General features: G+C 42.8%; 2 protein-coding genes across 2 annotated transcripts; one reads left to right on the forward strand and one right to left on the reverse strand.

Moving 5' to 3' along the window:
* Window positions 1–4807: 4807 nt before the first annotated feature.
* Window positions 4808–9067, forward strand: LOC309713093 (proton channel OTOP3-like; the record flags this gene model as incomplete). The annotated part of the gene is made up of 7 exons (XM_082544437.1): window positions 4808–5329; window positions 5410–5546; window positions 7177–7235; window positions 7328–7476; window positions 7631–8310; window positions 8650–8808; window positions 8897–9067. The coding sequence occupies exons 1-7, from the start codon at window positions 4948–4950 to the stop codon at window positions 9065–9067; spliced, it is 1737 nt and encodes a 578-aa protein (XP_082400563.1). The 5' UTR covers window positions 4808–4947.
* Window positions 9068–9496: 429 nt separating this feature from the next.
* Window positions 9497–22829, reverse strand: hid1b (HID1 domain containing b). The gene is made up of 19 exons (XM_082544436.1): window positions 22692–22829; window positions 20793–20942; window positions 19635–19799; window positions 17801–17920; window positions 15674–15780; window positions 14903–15019; window positions 14378–14612; window positions 14225–14281; window positions 13998–14138; window positions 13168–13258; window positions 12902–13053; window positions 11639–11717; window positions 11388–11552; window positions 11087–11308; window positions 10828–10967; window positions 10664–10747; window positions 10481–10572; window positions 9693–9851; window positions 9497–9609 (listed from the first exon to the last, which is right to left on the reverse strand). Exons 1-19 carry the CDS (start codon window positions 22755–22757, stop codon window positions 9546–9548), a joined length of 2406 nt encoding a protein of 801 aa, XP_082400562.1. The 5' UTR covers window positions 22758–22829; the 3' UTR covers window positions 9497–9545.
* Between the last annotated feature and the right edge of the window lie 599 nt (window positions 22830–23428).

A 23428-nucleotide genomic window follows, 5' to 3' on the forward strand; every position in this document is an offset into this window, starting at 1 on the left:
TTAATAAATAATTCAAATGGATTTTACAAAAAAAACATAAGCTCTCAATAAAAGCTAATTTAAAAAACCAATTTAAAATTTAAATTTAGAAAATTACTTTCAAACTCAAAATGGCCATCCCTCCCCTCGGTTTTGGGATTAGCTTCTCCATTTAGCACTTCCTTGACTATGGTCCTTCGAGAAAAACTAACGCAAATTAGCCACGGTGTGTGATGGAAGGAGCTCTCTGATTGGTTACAGAGACTCAGGCTGACTACCTGGGTTTTGTTAAGGTGCTTTTTTTGTACCGATAACTTTGTATTGCTAAACATATATAAAGGGCATTCAGTCTCGGCTTTTACACTCTGAACAACATGGAGATAAGAAGTATATGACGGGACTGCAGAGAAATGGAGAGCCGAAGCTCCGAGTGTTGAAGAAGGTAACATGCTAACATGGCTAACACTAGCATCACCTTAGCTAATGAAAATATTACGTCCCAGCAGTTCTAGATAGGTACGTTTTTAGTAAGCTAATATGCTCTTCACAAATAAAGCTTGACACCGTTCAGAGCAAGCGCTGAGCCCTGTTACATTTATACACATATATAGAGCAATGGCGGCAACCTACAGCCTTTAAACTCGTGATTAAAATGCTGTCTGCCCAGATGTTACCACACAGCTTTCTGGTAGTTAAAGTTAATAGAACTAAAACATCTGCCAAGGCAAAGAGTAGAGATGACACGCTGCTGAATTAAGTTCATTTGTTTTAATTAGACGAGTGCACACATTCATTCTAAACTGGACATAGATGATCATCAAGAGCCACGTTCACCTAATCCCAGCCTCTCTGACACAGTATGTCAAATATTCGCATTGAATATTCAGTATATTGCAATGACTAACTGCACCTACAGTACCTATATGCAGTCAAAAATACACATGGGCAAACGTAGTTATTAATAAAATATATTTGTATTGAAAACCAAGGCTGAAATTGATTCAGTCTATTAATTTTCTCTGTATGCTCTGTAGGGACTGTCCCAATAAAGGCCCTGAATGTTGAGATCAATACAATAAATGATGTGGAAATAATTTTCACAGAGGTCATAAAGTTAGTAAATCCCTGCTGATATTTTGGCTGATGTTTACATTTTCAATTGATTTGTGTTTGTAGGTTTGCTTGTTCTTGACAACTTGGACTCCTCTGGGTGATAAGGACACACCTGCATCTGTTCCATATCATGTTCATGGAGGATGTTATGGCTTTGACAGCACTTGGTGTTAGCTTTTTGGCATCTGGCACCCACACTGGAAAACCTGCAACCTGGACTTCATGCAGGAGAGACCGCCTCAGTCATGTTCGACTCTGCGTCCTCTGCTTTACCTCCTAATGTCTTTCTGCTTTAACGCACAATTAAAAATCATTCAAAAATGATAACTTATTTCATGAGTTATATTTCAGAGGAGTAAAGGTTTTTACATAAATGAATGATTGTTTTCTTTTTTTTTCTTTTTTTCCATTTTGCATTAGATCATACATGTGCAGATCAACCGATCACTAGTCATACTGAATTTTAATGTACAGAGCAGGTGAATGTGACTACTAAACTTTAGTTATATTCAGCAGACATCAAAGAACACCGCTGTCAAGCTTAACTGGCATTTCTTTTCAGCTTATGTTCTCAAACTCCCAAGAATAATGCCTGTCTGAATAATAATTTCTGTGATGATTGGTAGATAGTTTAGTGTTTGTTTTTCTGCTTGCTAAGGCTGAAAATAATGTGAGAGAAATAAAAAGAAAATCAAAAAAATGTCTTATTGAAATAATTAATTTCCAGGTAACAATATGCCCAAAAGTTCAGTTCCTCTGGACATTTTGTCAATGGGAGAGATCACTCATCAAAGAAGAGTGATCAAATGTTTCTACCAATGATAACCATTGACTCCAGTAGAATTAAATCAGCTATTTAAGATTTTAAAAAGAGCTGTTAGATGCTGAAATGCTGCCTAAAGCTGTGGGAAAGTTAAGATTCTTGCAATATATGTGAAAATCACCGCTTTGACTGGTTACAGATCCTCCTAACAGCTAAACCGCGTTTGCTGTTTGTATTTTTAATTTCTGCTACTTGAGATTAGTTGGACCTTGTAAGTACAGTGGGGCAAAAAAGTATTTAGTCAGCCACCGATTGTGCAAGTTCCCCCACTTAAAATGATGACAGAGGTCAGTAATTTGCACCAGAGGTACACTTCAACTGTGAGAGACAGAATGTGAAAAAAAAAAATCCATGAATCCACATGGTAGGATTTGTAAAGAATTTATTCGTAAATCAGGGTGGAAAATAAGTATTTGGTCAATAACAAAAATACAACTCAATACTTTGTAACATAACCTTTGTTGGCAATAACAGAGGTCAAACGTTTACTATAGGTCTTTACCAGGTTTGCACACACAGTAGCTGGTATTTTGGCCCATTCCTCCATGCAGATCTTCTCGAGAGCAGTGATGTTTTGGGGCTGTCGCCGAGCAACACGGACTTTCAACTCCCGCCACAGATTTTCTATGGGGTTGAGGTCTGGAGACTGGCTAGGCCACTCCAGGACTTTCAAATGCTTCTTACGGAGCCACTCCTTTGTTGCCCGGGCGGTGTGTTTTGGATCATTGTCATGTTGGAAGACCCAGCCTCGTTTCATCTTCAAAGTTCTCACTGATGGAAGGAGGTTTTGGCTCAAAATCTCACGATACATGGCCCCATTCATTCTGTCCTTAACACGGATCAGTCGTCCTGTCCCCTTGGCAGAAAAACAGCCCCATAGCATGATGTTTCCACCCCCATGCTTCACAGTAGGTATGGTGTTCTTGGGATGCAACTCAGTATTCTTCTTCCTCCAAACACGACGAGTTGAGTTTATACCAAAAAGTTCTACTTTGGTTTCATCTGACCACATGACATTCTCCCAATCCTCTGCTGTATCATCCATGTGCTCTCTGGCAAACTTCAGACGGGCCTGGACATGCACTGGCTTCAGCAGCGGAACACGTCTGGCACTGCGGGATTTGATTCCCTGCCGTTGTAGTGTGTTACTGATGGTGACCTTTGTTACTTTGGTCCCAGCTCTCTGCAGGTCATTCACCAGGTCCCCCCGTGTGGTTCTGGGATCTTTGCTCACCGTTCTCATGATCATTTTGACCCCACGGGATGAGATCTTGCGTGGAGCCCCAGATCGAGGGAGATTATCAGTGGTCTTGTATGTCTTCCATTTTCTGATGATTGCTCCCACAGTTGATTTTTTCACACCAAGCTGCTTGCCTATTGTAGATTCACTCTTCCCAGTCTGGTGCAGGTCTACAATACTTTTCCTGGTGTCCTTCGAAAGCTCTTTGGTCTTGGCCATGGCGGAGTTTGGAGTCTGACTGTTTGAGGCTGTGGACAGGTGTCTTTTATACAGATGATGAGTTCAAACAGGTGCCATTCATACAGGTAACGAGTGGGGGACAGAAAAGCTTCTTACAGAAGACGTTACAGGTCTGTGAGAGCCAGAGATTTTCCTTGTTTGAGGTGACCAAATACTTATTTTCCACCCTAATTTACGAATAAATTCTTTACAAATCCTACCATGTGGATTCATGGATTTTTTTTTCACATTCTGTTTCTCACAGTTGAAGTGTACCTCTGGTGCAAATTACTGACCTCTGTCATCATTTTAAGTGGGGGAACTTGCACAATCGGTGGCTGACTAAATACTTTTTTGCCCCACTGTATAAGAGCTCAGGATCATCTTTGAGCACAAAGACGTGGTCTCATACGAGGACAATGGGTTTATTTTACAGCATAGTGCAAAGCTGCCATATTGTAATATCCCCATATGATGACACATGGTCTCAGACAAATCATACATGATCCAGCATTTTACAAAGAATGCAAACTTTCTTCCTGTGTGCTGGTTGACCCTGCAAATCTTTACAGCACTCGTGTTACCAAACTTTTGATGACTGGTGTGCACTTCCTGCTTCGAAAGTGTAAATTTTTTATATTCATCAAGATATCTGATTTTGAAGAGGCTGGAAATGTTACACTTGTGTCATCTCTGCTCTTTGCATTGTCAGAGGGTTAATATGATGAGCTAACAGGAAAGGGACACGCAGTGAGGAAATGGATTTGCAGATGAGGAGTGAACTCACCATTTTTATGTCACAAATAAATCTTTGATTTTTAAATCCATTTACTTATTTCTCTTTTTTAAATTGTTTTTTTTTAAGATCTTGAAGTTCTGTTTCTTTTAATGCTTTATGGAATTAGGTTTTTGTGGAGAGTTTAATTATTTTTTGTGAAATCCGTTTGTGATTTGAAATATTTAGTAATGAGTTAATACATTTGTAGGCTAATGTCTAAATGAAGAATTAAAAAATGTATTTAATAATGCACATGCTTTGGCCCTCCATGCACAGCAAGCAGACAGCTTTGTGTCATTAAACAGTGAAAATAAAAATAATCAGCTGATCGGGTTATCGTTCCCACTCAACCATTACAGCAGCTCGAAGCGGCGAAGCGATAAGAATGGCGTCACACACTTAAGTCAGGTCCTGTTGCGGCTTGTTTGTAAACTCTACTTGTTGGCAGAGGGCAGGTTCATACATTTCAGTTCTGTAATGCTGTGTACTGACAAACACCACTTACAAGCCTTTAGATTAGATTGTTAGTTTTTTTAAATTAATAATTCATTAATTTTTCTATTAAGTAAACTTTGTCCGAATTGCTCAGCAGGTGAATAAAGGACCAGTTTGCAAAGTAAATATGATGCATTTCCTGTGTAGGTGTGTTAAAATCATGACCACACCTACAGCCGTGTGGGAGCCGTGGGAAGGCGCATTAGAGGACTGTCGCGCCCTGTCAGACGCATGTCTCCACGCTGAACTTCAGCTGAAAGGAAAGGAAACAAGTGTCTTTTGAAGACAAGAGGAAGAAGCATGAGCACGGATCGTGATGCTGGAGACTTGGAGCTGGATACTGTCTGTGGGACACCTGAAAATCCCACTAGTGAACCTCTCCAGAGCTCAGACCATCATCAGACTCATGAACAGGAGCTGGACCCGGTGCTGCTGTGGGTTCCCAGTGGGAGACGCCTAATCTCTGGTTTGGTGGGTCTCAATGTGGTTCTGCTGGGAACCGCTCTGGTGATCGGCGAAAACTTCAACCCTGAGGGTCTGAGCCACCAGGAGCCTGAGGTGTTCCTGCTGGTGCTCATGGGGATCAGCCTGATCTGGATGTTCTGGTACCTGCTGTGGGCCAGGAGACATCCGGATATAAGCCCGCACAGAGACCACCACGCCGGGGGGGTCCCTGTCATCCGTAAGTTCCCGTGTTCGATCTTTAAAGCAGACTGCTCACAGGGTGTGCTTGGATTTTCTAACAGCGCTTTCATGTCACAGTGGCTCTCCTGCTCTTTGCTGCCTTCAGCCTGCTGCTGCTTGTCTTCAGGGTCGGTTATTTGATGAGTACGAGGGAGTGCAAGCCTGCTGCAACGCTGATTTCACCGTTCATGGAGGCTCCTTTTCTCACTCTGCAGGTAAAATCCGAAGGCAGGCTGAACTGGTGCAAGTTGTTACTGAGAGTGCAGGAAGCTAAGTGCTGGAGCTAAACAGAAAAAAGTGCTTATCTTTTCTACACTTAGACCAATCAGTCATCTCATGAAAATGAATATATTATTTCATTATCTGATTCAAAGACGTTCAAGTAATTTGATGAAGAGAAACTGAGTAAACGGATCAAATTTCTAAGACTTTCTCATTTCTGTGGCCAAGGCAGCACAGGTCAGCAGGCATTCTAGGGATTATTTCACCTGCGCTTCAGCCAATTTTACCTGTTGACTCCAAATCAAGAAAATGGTGAGATTAGTCATTATATTCCAAATATTGGACGACTGGACAGCATTTGAAAAGCAAGTTTTCTCCAGAAAAAGTAAAGCCAACATTAAGGAAGGTGTTTCTGTTGGTGCTTAAATCCGTGTCCTTGGCGATGGACAGGGATGGGATATTCACGTTTAGAAGCGCAGGTGTTTCGAAACACCGCTCCGACGCGTGGGTCAAAACGCCCACGACACGTGACCTTGGAGTTTCGACAGGTGAATCAATGCCGGGGAGGTGCCCAGCACATCCAGGGGTCACAGGAAGTCTGACTATTTAGTCAGATTGTTAAGAAGTGGGAAGAAATGGTGCGCAAACCACAGTTTTCAAGCTCACGATAGGCGGTGAAAAGTGGAGCTCATAAAAAGTGAAACATAATCTTGTGATGCACAGTTCTTCTGCAAAGTGGAAAAAAGTACTCGGACTTTTTACTCAAGTAAGCATTAAAATCCCTTTTAAGTAGCGTAGCAGTTCACGGGTTGTATATCGAAAGTGACTGTACTCGTGAAATGACACTTCATGTACACGATGGGCAGTTATTGGGCTAAATTTATGAATTTATTGATGTGGGTATATCTTTGATGTTGCAGCTGTGGATTTTTTATTACTTTAATATTGTATTAATTGCACTCAAAATACTTGTCAATTAGATATTAAGACCTGAAACTGATGAAATGAATGATTAAAACTTGATCTCAGGTCCAACATGAAGTGAACATTATGCTCATTTTCTCTTACATGCAGATGGACTTTTCTATCAGGGAATAAAGGAGAAGTGGATTTAAGGCACTTTTGCCTTAGGTTTAACTTTAGAGTAATCATTTATGTACTTTATGTGTAATTTACTGTGCAGTCACAGGCTGTAGGAGACTGCAGCTGTTCCAGTGAGTGAGCAGATATTGCTAATAACCATCATCTAATTATTTCTGTGACCAGATTTATTCTAGCTCCATATTTTCACTCTTGAACTCTACTAGAGCTTTGCATGAATTTGAGTTCAAAATAATCCTTATTATAAGGAAAGGCTTTTGGGTCCACTGAGTATTCTAGTAGAAGGATGCAGCTTTGACAGCTTTGACTAAACTTTTCTCGTTCTTTGCTGTTCACTTTAAGTCAGGTGCTCTTCCTCGGGCTCATCTTTGTCCCTTTCACGTTAAGATTTCAGATCATATGTCGGCTATTTTCTGTTACATACCTTCACCTTTCCTCTCCACCCTCCCTGACTTGAAAACAAGCTTGCCGTCATTTCGGGTGTGTCCTTTTTGAATAACCAAACTTTTGTTCCTTTTGTAGACATATTTACTGTGGGCTCACTCCAAAGACTGCATTCACAGACACAAGATAATCACAAGGTGCGCATTACTAAATTTGCTATATAAATCATGCATTTTTTTTTCATACACCTGCTACTTTGAGAAAGAGATTTCTAACTTTAGGTTTGCAGGTCTGGACTGATGATGATCCTCTCCACTGATCTACTGCTGTGGCTGAACGCTGTGACAGAGGACAACATCCACGTGGAGATCGAGCTGGGAAAACGAAACGGCCTCGCTGATGACGACACACCTGATAGGGACAGCTCAGACTTAGCAGGTAGTTACTGCAAGAAAGGCCACATTCACTCAGGATCCTAAGGTTGTATGGTTGAGCTCACTTTATTCAATTATGACATACGACTTACTAATGTAGCTGCAAGATGGATGCAAAACTAAAAGGAATGTATTTAAAGTTCTCTTCCTTCCTGCAGGGAATTCAACCTGTCAGTGCAACGCGAGCACAGCCTGCCTCGCCTTCAGGAAGGGCTTTGAAATCTTTTTTCCCTTCAACATAGAATACTACCTGATGGCAGGCTGCTTGATCTATGTGATGTGGAAGAACGTGGGCCGCATAACGGGTCCAGATCACCACGTCACAGAGAAGAAGACCCTGTATATTGTGTGCACAGGTGGGATCACATTGGGCCTCGTGTTTGGGGGCCTGGTTCTGGCTGCAGGAGTGACTGCCTTCGTTCTCTATCAGGTCTATGTGAGCCAGCCGGAGTTTCGCCTCACCGCCTTCTTCATATTTTATGGCTATCATTTAGTCGTCATGCCCATCATGTCTCTCTGCTCTCTGGTCGGGCTAATAGTCCAAAGGTTAGAGAGTAGGGCACGCGAAGTGGGGCCTAATCCCTCTCGTAGGCTGGATGTGGTCCTCCTGATGGCGGCGGCCCTGGGCCAGCTCGCTCTGTCCTACTTCTCCGTGGTGGCAGCTTTGGGCATAGGCACCGATGGCCCTCTGGGGGAACTGGATCTGTCCTACTCCCTCTTGAGTCTGCTGGAGCTCATCCTCCAGAACATCTTCATCATTGAAGGCCTCCACAGACACCCACACCTCAGCATCAAGAAGAAGAAGAAGAAGAAGAAGCAGATGAGCAGTATTTTCAAAGTATTTTTTTTCTTCATATAGTAGCTCTGAGGTGTAACTCAGAAGTACTGAAGTTTCATTTTTAATATTGTTACATTGTCCTAAATAACCTTTTCTGAAATATTGTTTTCTCAAATGTCATCTTAGTTTATATATTGTATATTGTGGGGTTTTTTTTTGGTTTCCTGTCATGTTTTGGGATTATTTTTGCTGCTTTCTTGTTTTTTTTTGTTTTGTTTTTTCTTTTCTTAAATATGTTCTGAAATGGTTCTTTTTGTGCACCTCAGAGCCCCTGTACATTTTACTGATGTGTTGAAAGGCATTAAAATTTTTCATATTTATATTAAAACTCTTTTACAGATGAAGAAAAAAGCACAAGAGAACAAAAAGACAGATATATCTCTACTGGAGGCCAAAATATCAGCGCCCCCTACAGTCCAGGAGCAGGGGGCAACAAAACCCTGGGCCAAAAGAGTGAGACAAGAGATCTGCGCTTTCCTCATTCTCTCAAATATCATGGTACTACTGTGTTTTATGAACCTGTTTTGAAAGAATATTTTAAAATGTTCAGTATTTGAATAACACGTAGATGTTCCCTCTTCTTTAGCTGTGGCTGATTCCTGCATTTGGAGTCCACCCGCAGTTCGAGAACGGCCTGGGAAAAGAGTTCTTCGGCTTCACCACTTGGTTTATTATGATGAATTTGGGTCAGCCGCTCAGCGTCTTCTACAGGATGCACTCGGTGGCAGCTTTAACGGAGCTGCTCATCTCTGCATGACACGCACAGACTCCATCCCTGTTAGACTACACGATCCAAAAACCGGATTACTGAATACACAAACCAACTCAAGAACAAGCTCGCCCCTCATCATAGAACTTCATGTTGTTTAAAATATGGAGATGACAGCACCTCGCAGTCTTCTGGCCTGTGCGTCCTGATATATGCACGTTTTTAAAAAAAGCATTTTTAAAGTTTTAGGCAGATATATTGGTAGAGCAGCAGATTCAGGACCCCGGGGTCTCTGATGAGATTATTTTAAAGACTTTTACCTTCCTGTCGTCACACATCGGAGCAACAAGCACTCACGTTTTTGGCAAAATAAATAAATGTCCTACAAAACTGCCAGATATTAACATTTTTCCTTTAATTGGACACATTTACACATTCTTCATCTTTACATTACTTGGCATCAAGAATGAGCCGTCCTGATTTTTAATAACGGTTCAGGTGTGAGGAAGATAAACCAGCAGCTCCTCTAAATCCTCTGGATCTCAAACAGCCTGATGTCGGTGTCGTACCAGATCGGAGGGTCAACATTACTGTGGGAAGAAAGAAAAAAACCAAAACGCTAATAGAGGAGTTCACTGAACACATCCCAAAGAATACAGGCAGGTTTATTTACCGTAAGTAGATGACGCCCCAAATGTATGTGCGGAACCACATGGCCGTGCCAGCGTTGGCTTGGTACTTCCTGATGAGGATGGGGTGGGGGACGGGTAGGAGACCCACGAGTGTGCCGTGCTGCAGGAACTTGAGGATTTCCGACTCGTCAGTCAGACCCCTGAGGACGACAATAAACCGCGAGACACTGAGAATAAATCTGACGTCTAAATGCAAAGAATCAATAGTAACTTTTATGTGATAAATCTGTAAAAAGTGCTACTGTTTAAATTAACATGTTTGATGCTCCACAGAAATGAGTTTATTAAAGTGAACCTGTTCTGCAAAAATAACTTTTCAATCAGAAGTGCAACAAATTTCATTTCTTCAAAGAAAAGTGCACGCTCGTTGTATTAAATGTCATACAGACACATAAATGAGGTCATTTATGTTTAATTTATGTTTTCAGAGATCAAATATAGAAGTGAAGCTTACAGGTCAAACAAAACAACTTCAGGCAGAAACGAAAGCTTCACGATTCAATAATTACCTCGAGGAGGAGGTTGTGTTTGCAGGTGTGTGTCTGTAAACACGATGGCTCAAAAAGTTCTGAATGAATTCTGTTAAAACTGTTAACTGCTCATGTTAATCTATTATAATAACATTCCAGGTCACAGACAATAACTTTGCATTAAGACAGTTTTGGTTCATTTCTTCCAACCCTGCCTGGTGCTGCTCATTAACTAATACAGGTATTCATTAGTTATCACATAATGCATAGTTTAGTTTAAAATCTGAGGGATTTCCTACTTGTCGATGCAAATCTTCTCCACCTGAGGAACCAGGACTTGCAGCAACCTCATGATCGTCTGCAGGGGAAGTTTGGCCTTCCACGAGGAGACCTAAATGATGGAGGACGTCACATGACAGAAAATACACCCACGGAGCAGAAGGTAGAAGGTAAATGTGAGCAGATGAAGGATTTGTTCTGACCCAGTCGGAGTTAGCGCTCCACGCAGCCGTTGATGAGACGCTCGACAGTCGACTCCTCGCCGACTCCGACTGCGTGCGGTTAACCTAACACCAAAAAATAAACCACTTTAACTGCAGCAACTAAACTTCTGTGTGTGTGTGAGAGAGACGAGCCATCTGCTCACCTCGTGATCTCTCTCAGACTCGCTGTCGCTGGCTCCGGCTGCGATGCTGCTTTTAGACGTGTGCGGAGAGTCCAAATGTGGCACAGTGATCATCGTTCCATCCTGACTCACCTGAGACTTCTCTGTTATCTTATCGATTCCTACAACACATGATGACATGAAGAAGGCCTTTAAAGGAACAGTTCGATGTTTTTGGAAACCCCAGATATAGACTAAGTAAAAATCCTCGTTATTTGAAATTCTACTTCTTACTTCCTACCTGGAGTGGCCTCTAAGCTGGCTTTGAGTGTGCCGGGCTCGGCCGGTACAGCAGGTCTGGAGCCCTCCATGGACTCATTCTCTACAGAGTTCGCCCTAGAGATTCCCGTCCTCCTCTTCTTTTGCAGGGCCCTCTGAATAGACGTGGTATCGGACGGCAGGTTGGCCAGCTGGTGGAAAACGTTTCGCTTACGGATGATGGCGTACACCAGGTTGAAGTTACCTGTGAAAGGAGGGTTCAGATTGTTATTTGGGCAAAAGCCGTGACCTGCAAACCGATGAGCCTGTGTCTGCGTTCTCACCATCAAACTGATACTGGATGATGTTGTTGCAGACCTCCAGCAGGAAGAAGACCAGGTGGTGGTTCTGCAGTGAGGAGAAGAGGAACCAGGGCGTGGAGAAGGCCTCCAGGAGGTGAAGCAGTTTGTTGGCTGCCACCATGGACAGGCTCTTCAGGTAAGGTGAAACTGTGGAAGCACAAAAGGTCATCCCAAGGCTCAAGCAGCTCTGTTGCTCCTCCACCAGGGGGCAGCATTTGCACTGTAATACTCACTGTTCACTATGATGGTGAGCAGGCAGTCGAACAGAGGCTGGAGACGCTGGTGTCCGCTGGAGATGATTTTGTGGAAGATCTAAACATGACAAAGTACTTGGAACAAACTCAGTGGAGACTGAAAACGAAAGTAAAAACACTCAAGCTTCCATCACAAAGTCAAACCACAAAAAATATCCTGTCTGTCTTATAAAAACGCAAAAAACTATGATGTCCTGAGATCTTTAGGAGAGCGTTTAATTGAAAATGCAAGACCAGAATGTACATGACATTTAGCTACAATTAAAAAGAGGGAAAATGTTTTATTCCAGGTCAAATAAAATGTTTTTTTGTTTTTTGTGGTTGTTGCTGCAATTTGTCTTTCTGCATTAATTAAATACCTGCTGCAGTCACAGGAACCATCCACAGATACTGGTAAAGCTGAAAGTTGGAGGATCGGACGCTAGCAGGCACCTGGGATCTACCTCCCTGCAAGGCCTGAGCTCCATTAACTGGAGCCTCTGAACTCTACACTGCCAACCCATAAATGCTTTTGGTACTTTGTTATCACCAATTAAATATCTGTAAATGTGCATCGTTAACCAAGTTTGCTATCGTTAGCTGATAACTGCATAAGAATCCTGCACACATCCATCTTTTATATCCAGTCTGGACCACAGGTGTCAAACTCCAGTCGTCGAGGGCTGCTTTAATGACCTACTAAAATTAGTAGATCATTAGCAAGACTCTAATGAAGCTGACTGCATGCTGAGGATGCAGTTCAGCTACTTGATTCATGTTACAGACGCCCAGGAGTGAATGAACATGGTGCAATAAAAGTACTTTTAGAAGTACATTTTTCCAAACTCTTACATCTATTTAAATGTACTTGAGCAGGGTCGGGTGTTGCCACCTCAGCATGCAGTCAGTTTAATTCAGGTGTGCTGCAGCAGGGACACATGGAAGAGTTTCAGGACACCGGCCCTCAAGCACTGGGGTTTGATACCCCTGGTCCAGACACAAAACGGACCGTGTCTTTCTGGATCTACTACAGAGGTTAAAACTTGCCTGACTGAAATGTCCAGTTAGTACTCTGTAGTTCTCAGCACTATCCAGAAAGCCAGTAAAGCCAGGCATGTTTTACCAGGTGACTGATAATTCGCTAACCCAAGAGTGCGCTCCATCCCGTGGTTTCTTTCTGCCAAACACAGGATTTTCTGCCTTCATTCGTAGATAAATGAAAGAAATAGATTCTCTCATTTATTTCACGCCATAACGTCTCACCACTATGAGCAGGTCGGCGTGGGTTCCTGTGAACACAGGAATGTCCATGGGCACACGGAGAGCGTACGGCTTGTTCAGACGGACGCCAAAGTTTCTTTCTCCACTCAGCAGCAGCAGGATGAAGACGCCGATGTGCATGAGGCCGAGCCGGGCTGCAGACGCACACAGGGGAAATGTTTTGTTTTTAACACAGGGAGCGATGACAGTTTATACAGATTTATATTTATTGTTTCACACGCACGCGCATGCACGGAGACGTGACTCACACTGATCCGCTCGGGCATCGTTCAGGTAGAAGAGGATGGGAATCAACATGTCCAACACGTCGCTGCTCTTCAGGACGAAGAAGAGGAATTTCTAAAACACAAAAATAACAAAATCAGGTTTGGCTTGTTTGCTCCACTTCACTCCATCACACATACAACTTCATCAGCCCCACACACACCTACGAACCAGGACTAAGTCCACATTAAGAAAAAATTGAGAAGGAACCAAATTTTTCAATTATTCTTGTTTATTTTGAGAATAAAGTTTTTTTTCACAAAAAAGGGAATTACGACTTTAATCCAGGATCTTATTTTTTATTACTACTATTGTTAATTTCATTATACTAAAGTCTTCAAGATTAACGTTGTAACAGCATTTTAGGAAATAAAATGGAAAAAATATTTTCAGTTAATTCTCGAACTACTACAAAATTTATCTTGAAATGAACACCAATCATAAAAAGGAAAAACACAGAACCATGATGTGTTTTTGTAATCACAGCCTTCACCAGCAGGGGGCAGCATTTTACCACAGACTGTGTCGAAATGTTCTCATTTCTCCTGATTATTTCCTTTTCCCCATTCTGCCATTTAAACACTATGTTTTGAATGAGGGTTACATGTGAGGGCCACACTTACGCTTGTTTATCTATTTAGCAGTAAGAACTTCAGTCAGCATCAGTAATGTCCCATACAAACACACTGTCCTCTCCACATTCAGTTCACTAGGACCTGACCACCGTGGTTGCACACGAGCAGCTGTTTTTGTTGATGAAATATTCTCATTTCCTGAGAATCCCTTGGCTTCCTGTTGCATTTCGTGCTCGCACCTTGTTGAAGTCGCAGAATTTCCAGAAGAGGATCAGCAGCTCCTGGTGGAACTGGATCTTCTTGGTGGATCGGGGCAGATACGTCTGGATGAGAGGGTTATTGAGCAGCCGAGCCAGACCTTTAAGGACAAAGCTCAAGTCCTGATGAACAAACAAGGAGAACACACACTCATAAACATCCCAGGGGATCATGCTGTTAGCTGCTGAACGGCTGGATGTTTCAATACCTCCTCTCTGTGTATCCTGGAGAGATAATTCACAAACAGGTTGTCAGGTCCACCAGGCTGAAAAATAAATCAGCATCAGTGTTTATATTTTAAATCATAATCTTAAAAAAAATATACTTGTATATATGTGGATTAATTACTCACTGTATGTACCTCTTGCTCCTCCTCCTCAGCTGAGGGACATGTTGAGGGGTCCAGGGCCTGGAGGGCGGCGCTGGCGGCTGAGCCAGCCTCGTGCTCCAGGGTGACGATAAGGATCTGGACCGCCTGCTCCACCAGCTGCTCCCGGTAGTCTGAGAACAGCAGGTGGTTGTACGGGATGCCGTAGCCCACGGGGTCGTAGGCACAAACCACATTGAGCAGGGAGGTGAACAGAGGCAGGGCGTGTCTGCGAAAAACAGGTGGAGGTGAGTCTGCACAAGCTTAACGAGGATGAATGAAAGGCTGTAGTGATGTATACCCCTGCTCTGTATGTCAAATATTACTGAACACAGACCTACAAACACTCCTTAAAATGAATTCCCTGTTTTTAGTTTTTAAGACGGATGAATTCACTGTCACAAAGGTTTTGGATTTTCTAATAAATTCAACGTTAAAACAGAGAAGCAGAGAGTGCAATTCAACAGGAGAGAAGTTATCTCACTCCGTCTGGTGAGGTGTTGTCAGGTATAAAGTCACCTGTTGGCTGTGGAGCAGAAGAAGGAGATCCAGGGGTTGAGGACTTTGTTTTCAGCGGAGGGAGGAAGGTACATGGCTTCAGAGAAGCAGGTGAGGAGTAACTTCAGCAGCTCTGTCCTGGAAATGGCGTTAGCACAGGATGGAGGGATGTTAGTAGGTGAATTCAGCCTGATACAAACTGAATTTGCGAGATAGCAAAAGTATGATTATAATCAGGAATCTGTAGTGATGTCTAATCTGGGGGTTTCATCATTTTAGAAGATTAAATTCAGCAGCACAGCTTTACTTATTACTGCATACAGAAAACAAACATTGTTTCTTCTGTTAACGGCAATTAAAAAGAAACGGCTCGTCGTCCAGGCTGAAGCTGTTAGAGCACAAGCAGGAGCGCTCAATACTGATTTGTTGTTCACGTGAGGTTTTAATCTTCACTTGTCCTGCTGAAACCAGCAAATCTGGATCGGATGACAAAAACAGAGTATAAAGAGAGAAAAACTTTGACGGCCTCTTTGGGGCGAGTGTGGATGCAGAGGTGGAGCTAAGACTGGTTGGATATCGATGTGACTGACTTCAATGAAACAGATTCATCCAAAATTTCAAAAAGACTCCCGCACGGAGACGCTCAGCCCAGGCACATTAATTCTGATTACATTTCTTTTTGCAGTAGTTCCACATGTGCAGGAGCCCAAATCAGTATTGATTACATACATGTAAGCTCAGACATGAGCCAACACTGCGATGACCAGCACTGAAAGGATGCTGAAGTCTCACCTGTTCAGGTCGTGGACGTAGTTCAGAGGAGGTGCCTGAGCGAAGCCCACGCCGGCCTCCCAGATGTACTCACAGCTGTCTATGGCTCGTATGTCATCAGCTGTATCCTGCAGCAGAGACAACAGGTAAAACATTCAGTGACATTCCTCCCGAAGGTCCCCGAGAGCTGAAATTACTAATGAGCTGAACTCACGACAGGTTTGATAATCGATTATGAATTGACTTGAAGCTGAAAGTTCTTTGCAAACGTGACCTCTGCAGGAACGGTCGTTCTCGAGGCGGGGCCACAGAGGTCACTGAAAGGTGGAGCTTGACTCATAGGAATGTACTGTCTGTGTGTTTGTGACGCCAGGAGCTTCTCTCACACACTCAGCTTTCCTCCCCCCGCCTCACACCTGGAGGGAGAGGCGGTGTGTGGAGTGTTAGCCTCATTTACTCACAGACGTGGATTCTTGTCCACAGCTAAAGCTGGAGGTCTAAACAGAGCTCCGGGACTGAGTTCACACTTACTTCTACCATGCAAGTCATCAAATGGACCAAGCTAAGCCCTCCGCTGACAATATCTGCATGTAACACCTCCGCAGAGATAACTACAGCTTTATGAATAGATGTGACAAGGTGCTACCGCTGTAAGTGAACTGACAGCTCCACGTACGCCACACAATGAAGTTCACTGGTGTCAAACGCCAACCGCAGTGAACTCTGGTGTTCTTCTTGAAGCGTGGGATACTCTTTAAAAGCAAAAGCTTTGCATAGCCGTTCAGCACAAGTCACTTTCTTTACGAAAGGAAGTTATTTTAGACCTTTGAAGAAGTGTCCAAACCAAGTATGGGACGGGGACCTACACCAAACATCTGAAAGTGAAACAAAAAGGAAGCAGGTCACTGAATCCTTTTACTCTGGTGAGCATAGGATACGCACAGACTGTATGTGAAAGATGGACATAGCAGCCCTCATGTCACCCACTGATTAGTGTATGCACTGAGAAGCCTCAAGCTGAGCAGTGTTGCTCATTCTTTTTGAAACCTGTGAGACCGAGGGACACTGCAGGCTCACTATACCGTAATGCATACCTTCCTTTATTGTCTTCATTTATTCTAAAAAGAACCACAATAAAAAAAACATTAACTTCTAATAAATAAAGCTTAAAACTCATAATGGAGACCATAAACTCACTAGGAAAGTGTTTACTCAGGTCACAAGACAAGCAAGCTTTCTGCATGAGTACATTTATTTACGTGCTGTGCATTGTTTTAGCCGCTCGTGTCACACGGGAGGGTCTGTGGATGCAAGCAGGGGCTTTTGACCTCTGCATCACTAAATCCATACCAGGAAGTGAAAGCTGAAATTCAAGGCACAAATGAGGTTTCCCTCCAGCCATGTGTTTCTTTGTGCACACGCCTGCTTCACGCCTCAGAGGTCACTGGGGCAGGTGGGAACAAACAGCAGCTGCTGGCTATTTTCCACATTCTCCTGCACAGTTTCCTTGATTTTAACATTTCCTCGTGAGGTAGCAAGGAGTAAGGAGTCATCCGATGAGATCACCTCCCAGTCTCTCAAACGTCTGAATGTTTGCTGAGCACAATAAAGACGTTTCCACCCTTTCCAAACATGGCCCCTCTCCTCGCGTCCCACAGAGTCACTCATTAACTTGAGCTACCGCCCGAGAAGGTTGTGTTAAGAGATAACGGCGCTAAGAGGTGCTGCCACGGGAGCAAATAACAGGCTTACTTCTTTTATATGAGCTGTAAAGTGCTGACACGCCTGTCGATTCAGAGCTAAAACAAAGCAAACAAACCACGACTCTGAAAGGCATAACTCCAAACCACCTTCAGGTCAATATTTTTATATGTCTAATCCTTTATCTACCTGAACTTTTTGTTTTCAGTGTTAATTAACAAAAACCATGTTAAGACCCTAAAAGCCCAGAAATTAAATATTTCAAACCCAACAATCAAACAGCCTCCTGTGAGCAAGTACTCGCTGACAGTGGGAAGGAAAAAACACCCTTTTAACAGGGAGAAACACAGGGCAGAACCAGGCTTACGGAGGGGCAGCTGTGACCAGCTACATAATGAGTAAGGCTACTTTTGCATGGTCAGTGATGCGGGGGGTTGCCAGACTCACCGGGCTGTTCTTCTTGTGGCTCTGGATGGTGAAATCTGGACAGAAGAGCAGGTCAGCAATGGCCAGCAGCAGGGACTCAGCCAGAGGCCGACCTTCGTCATCAGCATCGTGGTCCAAGTGCTGGAGGGAGAAGAGCTGAGGCTGTGACTCTTATGGTACTTTTACTGTATCGTTGCTGGTAAGTCAATTTGTTGTTTTTGTGCCGCTCTGGATCCATTTCAGAGTTGGTTTTTATGTCACTTAAGTCCCAATTAGTTGCTTTAAATCACAGACTGTATATAGAAAGTAACATGTAGCGTAAAGCCAATGGCCCATCAACTTAAAGTTGATTCTTTATTATGGCCAGCAGGGGGCGTATACTCCGGTCAAGTCTAGTCCTATAGAAACCTTTGGGAAAATTACCCTCATTTCCTTTGCTATATCAACTCAGCGATATTATTCCTGATGACATTATAGGGTTAATTGCTTGCTTTACATTTTATTGACTACAGCACAATGATTATCTTTGAAATTATGGTCCCCATAAGAACAGGACAGTAAAGCTTTTCTGTGTGACAGACAGCTCATCACCCCGTGAGTGTAGTGTGTCAAAAAAGGTCTAATTCTTTTGTTTATTTGGTGGACCAGCTTCCAAAAATGTGCTTTTTTTCTCTCATGTCTTGAGTTAAAAGATGAGTACTGCTATTGGTTAACTCAAGTCACTGGCTGACTCAGCAGGATCCCTGAAAATGGAGGAAACACCTGGAGTGTAGCTGCTGTCACTCCAAAAAGCATGCATAATCTACATAACCCAAATAAACCAAAAGTCATTCTTATTACGTCTAACTTTGTGTCCTGGAAAGATCAATTATGAGTTAAACTGACATTTTATGCTATACTTTATTCAAGGCTAAGCTACCTAGCTGCTGGTTTTAGCTTCATGTTGAGCAAACAGACAAGAAAATGATGGATGGGTCATCACATTTAACTCTAAACCACATACACAGGTTTTTCCAAACACTGTCCACTTGTATCTTTCCACAGCATAAATCCATAATCAAATATAAGAGTTCAACCATCCGTTAGCCACACAGAGTCGTTTCATTCATACAATACTGAGTAATCAGCCTGCTCCAACCAGCAGCTGCTCTGCACTTTATTTCAGTCTCCCACTTTCATTAAGAGACATTCAATCCCTTCTAAATTCAACCGCTGGCCAGAAAGAGCAGGAGACACAATATGGGCAGTGTTTGGACGCAGTCCCCTGCCGACCGGGTAACCAGAGACCCAGCAGCCCTAGGTGGGAAACGGGGGGAAGGCAGGGAGAGGAGGGATTTGGACAGACACGTCAAAGCATCAGCAATCTCATCTCACACTGCAGAGTCTGTTCTGAAAATCAGATGGACCCATCGCTTTGAACCGGCGCAGATTATTAAAGGTGGAGATATCAGAGAGGCTCAAGTCCTCAGATATCCGCAGAGCCGACAGATTAAACCTAACAAACTGTCTGCAAGCTAAAAGATTTCCTCCAAATGCTTTTTCTGAGACGTGGCAGGAGTTCTTAAATAACTTTCTCCCTTTTCCCCTCTTCCTCTTCTTCTTTTGCAAAGATCAGTTTTATGAACTATAGATTCTGACTTTTCTGTCTCTACTTTTGTTTGAAAAGTTACTAAAAGCATTTAATCAGCTACCAAACTAATACCTGCAAAATATATAAATATCATCATTTCAATGATATGTGACAATAAAGCTGCAAATATTTGGTGTTTTTACTTGGAATAAATAAAATGGCCAGTATAGGTAAGACTAAAAACAGCCACGTAGATGAATACATTAAAAGATGTCAGTGCCGTACCCCCGCTCGGCCGGGGATGGTGGACCAGAAGAAGCCCCTCCAGTCGGCATCCTCGAAGATGTAGGGCAGGATGCGGGTGAGCAGGCGCGTGCAGTTCAACACGGTCTGGCGCTCCTTCTCAGAGGGGCAGCCGGAGTCTGCTCCCCGGACCAGCCTCTCCACCGCCTGGGAAAAACCAACACAAGTATCGTGCAAATATGAGATGAAATAACCAAGACAGACAAAAGTCTACTCTTATTTATTCACCCGAGGTGCCTGTTTTACCTGTCAATCATCATTTTATTTAAAGGCCACAAAAAGTGTTGGAAAATTCTATTTTCACCAGGCGACTGAAGCATCAAGCTTCTGATTGGTGAGTGGACTCATTAGTTTGAGCTTGTTTTTATTACAGCGACTCATTCTTCTAAACTCTACGTGACTTCATCGTACTTGTAAGTGTAAAACTATGTCAGCAAATTGGGTTCGGACCCCAACCCCAATCAGTGTGACCATCATGCATGACAAATAAATGCAGAAAATCTTCAATAGCATATCTTCTGACCAGCTAGCCTTTGTAGCTGCACTAAAATACATTAATACTTGCAGCTGTTTCTGTCCAGCAGCTACTTCTTTGAGGTTATGGTGAAAAGCATGGGTCGTTCCACATGAACCAAATAAAACCTCAGGAGTTTTTAAAAGCACATCTTTTTGTCACATGACCTTCAACCAGTCACCAAAGCAGCTGTCTGCCCTTTAAAACCTTAAACTACCAAATGATCTTCAGACTTAGTTTCTCTGTTTTTCTGCATTTCTATAAATGACGTTTGACCTTTGCCATCAAACTGTGGGAACAACAAACAGCTGCATTCCTTTGTCTCCGACTGTATCCAGGATGGACAAAAGCTGCTCTAAAGCAATGTACAGAAGTCCTCGCAGCTGGTGGCAACAAAGATCAGACAGAAGACGTCCTAAGAAGCCTTAAACATGTGAGAGAGGGCTGACACAGGGCAGAGTGTTTAAGGTTTCATTCCATGTGGGAGTAAAACTGATTTATACAGCAGTTTAAGACTGAAAGTAAGTCTGTGCAAAAAACTCTAAACTGACTCAGAAACAAGACGATTACACCCTCAGTCCTGATACTGAGTCACGCTTGCCCCAGTCCTGAGGATGTCAGGTTACCTTGTAGCAGAGGGTTGCCAGGTTTGACGGAGACTCCTCTCTGACGGCTCTGATCTCTGCCGCAGGAACCAGAGCGAAAACATCCTGAACCGTGGTGGAGGAGTCCACCCAGAACTGATCCCAGAACACGTCGTCTGAGGCTTCGACGGGCTGCAGGAGAGGAAACGCACACTAACATCAGTGTGTGTGTGTGTGTGTGTGTGTGTGTGTGGCTCATCTGCTGCTAAATACATTGTGTTGATGAGGAGGTACGATCTTTCCTTTTTGCTTCATGGCCGACAGAAAACATAACCAAGGATCAACAAGCTTATCCAAATTATTCACATAGAGTAACACATTTAATTCTCTGTCAATCAACTGAATGAATTAACAACATTTACATTATTGATAACTTAGTGATTTTATTTTCCCATTAACTAATTAACCATTTCAAAGCTAAATAAAAAAAAGCTGGACATAAAAAGATCTCAAACGTTTTGAGTCACCCTTCATTTCTTCATAATTTCCATAGGAAATAGGAGCAGTGACCTATGGAAACATCTGCAAACATGTTATAAGAGGCAAAAACAGAGTTTGACAGTAAATATTTGGTGTTACTGGCTTTATTCCTCAGCACAGCCTGAACTCTCTGAGGCAGCTTTCTGTAATTTATTTCAGGAACAGCTCTCTAAGCCTCTTGCATCCCAAAAGCTCTTCTTTTGTTCCATCCTCTGTCAAGTTTTCCAAGCTCTGGGGAGGCTACTCCATCACTGATAGTCTAGCCAATCAGAATGTACTTTTCTGTGTTCATAATCTCATAAATTCTCAGTTCTCAGTGTACAACACCACAGAGGGATGTAGCTGATGAGCTGTAGCATGAAGATATGGGACAGAGTTGTTGAAGCTAGGTTAAGAAGAGAGGTGACGATCAGTGAGCAGCAGTAATGCCGAGAAAGAGCCCAGCAGAGTGCACTTCGAGAGTATTGATGGAGAAGTAAAGAGAAGTTCACAAGGAGCTTGGCTGTGTCTTTGTGGATCAGAGAAAGGATAAGCGAGGAACTGTGGTGCTGAATGAGGAAGTCATGTGAGACAGCGGTGAGGTGTGCTGAAGGAGCCAGAGATGGGATCGAGGTGGGACGACATCACAGATGTGCTCTGAGCCCCAGGCTGACAGACGAGGTCAGGCAGGAGTGTCTGTGAACTCTGATGTCTAAGCAAACAGTTGATTAATCAGACAAAGTCAGTTCTTTAAAGATCTCCTTCAGTCTGACCAACACTGAAAAATAAAGACGATGCAGGTTTAACCCAGGATAAATATACTTGAAAATTGATTCTTTTTTGTCTATTTTAGCTAATCAACCAATCACTTCTGCTTCGAACACAAGAGACCATATGAGCCCATAAACACCCAGATTCCAGCTTTACCAGCAGCTGACCTAACATCTGTTTCACGCTACAGCAAACCACCACCCACACACCACCTGGATCAGTTTCGATCACTCGACCAATCGATTAACGTTGCAGCTGTCCCGTCCAGCCCTGTTACCTTTAAACACACCTGTCAGCCAGAGAAACAACTGCTGGCCCAAAACTGATGCAATCTTTAATATTCCCATCTGCATATTAAAGCCGTTTAAGGATCACGTCACAGACAAAGTCCAAAATGACTGTTTGGAGTCCCTCAGACTGCATAAGAAAAAGAAGAAAATCCGTATTCTGAGAGGCAAGCTTGCTTTCTGTTTAAAAATCCTCGTTTATGAAATAACTCCAATGATTTTTTTCAGGTTTTTCTCTCCACTTTGTGTGACGTACGCTGCCATCTGGCACTCCAACTTTATCTCCACATCTCCACTAACGCTAAAAGCCAAACGCTCAGCGGAACTTTCCTCATGTCACCTTTTAAAGAAAACAAACCCCGACCTGAGTTTTGGTTGTCAGCTGGACCACCGCTTTCCTGAAGTGAAGTTTGCTGTCTGCGTTTCCCATATTTCTGTCTCCAGCCACCTGCTGCCTGCCTGCCTGGATCCACAGGGAGGATAATCTGCCTCATCCACAGCGCTGTGCGGCCACTGCGTTCAGGTGCAGCTCGGAAAAATCACGCTCATGCTGCTTCCAGCGTGTGTTTAATTCAAACACACATTTCATTATTTGTTTGTACTAAAAACAAGTATGAATATTTGTGAAAGTAAATGATACATAAATCCAGAGTAAAAATCAGCCTGTGCAAAACTGGGAGGAAGCTAAAGCCACGTATAAAGCCCCCTCGAAGAAACCCAAGCACAATAAAGTGGAATAAAATAACCTACACTTCAACTTAAATCTTAAATAAAGAAGCTAAGCTGCTTTATGAAGAAACAGGGAGATGCTGTAATATCCGTGTATGCATTTTCGTAGGAATATTGCAATATGGATTTTTTTCTTATAATTTCATGGAAAATTCCCAAACATTTAGTAAACCTCCCAAAAAGAAGAGTTTTTGTAGGACAGACACGAGAAGACAAACTCTTTTATAAGCCGTTTCATAGCAAACTGAACAAATGAATAAAATACTTTATTTAAAAAGTTATTTTAAAAAATGAATAAAATAATAATGAAAAGTTTTGTGGTTAAACACTGAGAGAATTGGAAATGGGAAACATGGAAATTATCCGAATATC

This window comes from Aulonocara stuartgranti (genome assembly GCF_965226115.1).
Source record: "Aulonocara stuartgranti genome assembly, chromosome: 8".
Classification (NCBI taxonomy): domain Eukaryota; kingdom Metazoa; phylum Chordata; class Actinopteri; order Cichliformes; family Cichlidae; genus Aulonocara; species Aulonocara stuartgranti.

What these genes read in the sequence shown, in the direction of transcription:
- hid1b (XM_082544436.1), bottom strand. Translation starts at nt 22,757, where the DNA reads ATGGGAAACGCAGACAGCAAACTTCACTTCAGGAAAGCGGTGGTCCAG. An exon ending in GCCACAAGAAGAACAGCCCG is followed by an intron (nt 15,781 to 17,800) that starts GTGAGTCTGGCA and finishes TCTCTGCTGCAG; the next exon opens with GATACAGCTGATGACATACG. An exon ending in GGAGCGCTAACTCCGACTGG is followed by an intron (nt 10,573 to 10,663) that starts GTCAGAACAAAT and finishes TCCATCATTTAG; the next exon opens with GTCTCCTCGTGGAAGGCCAA.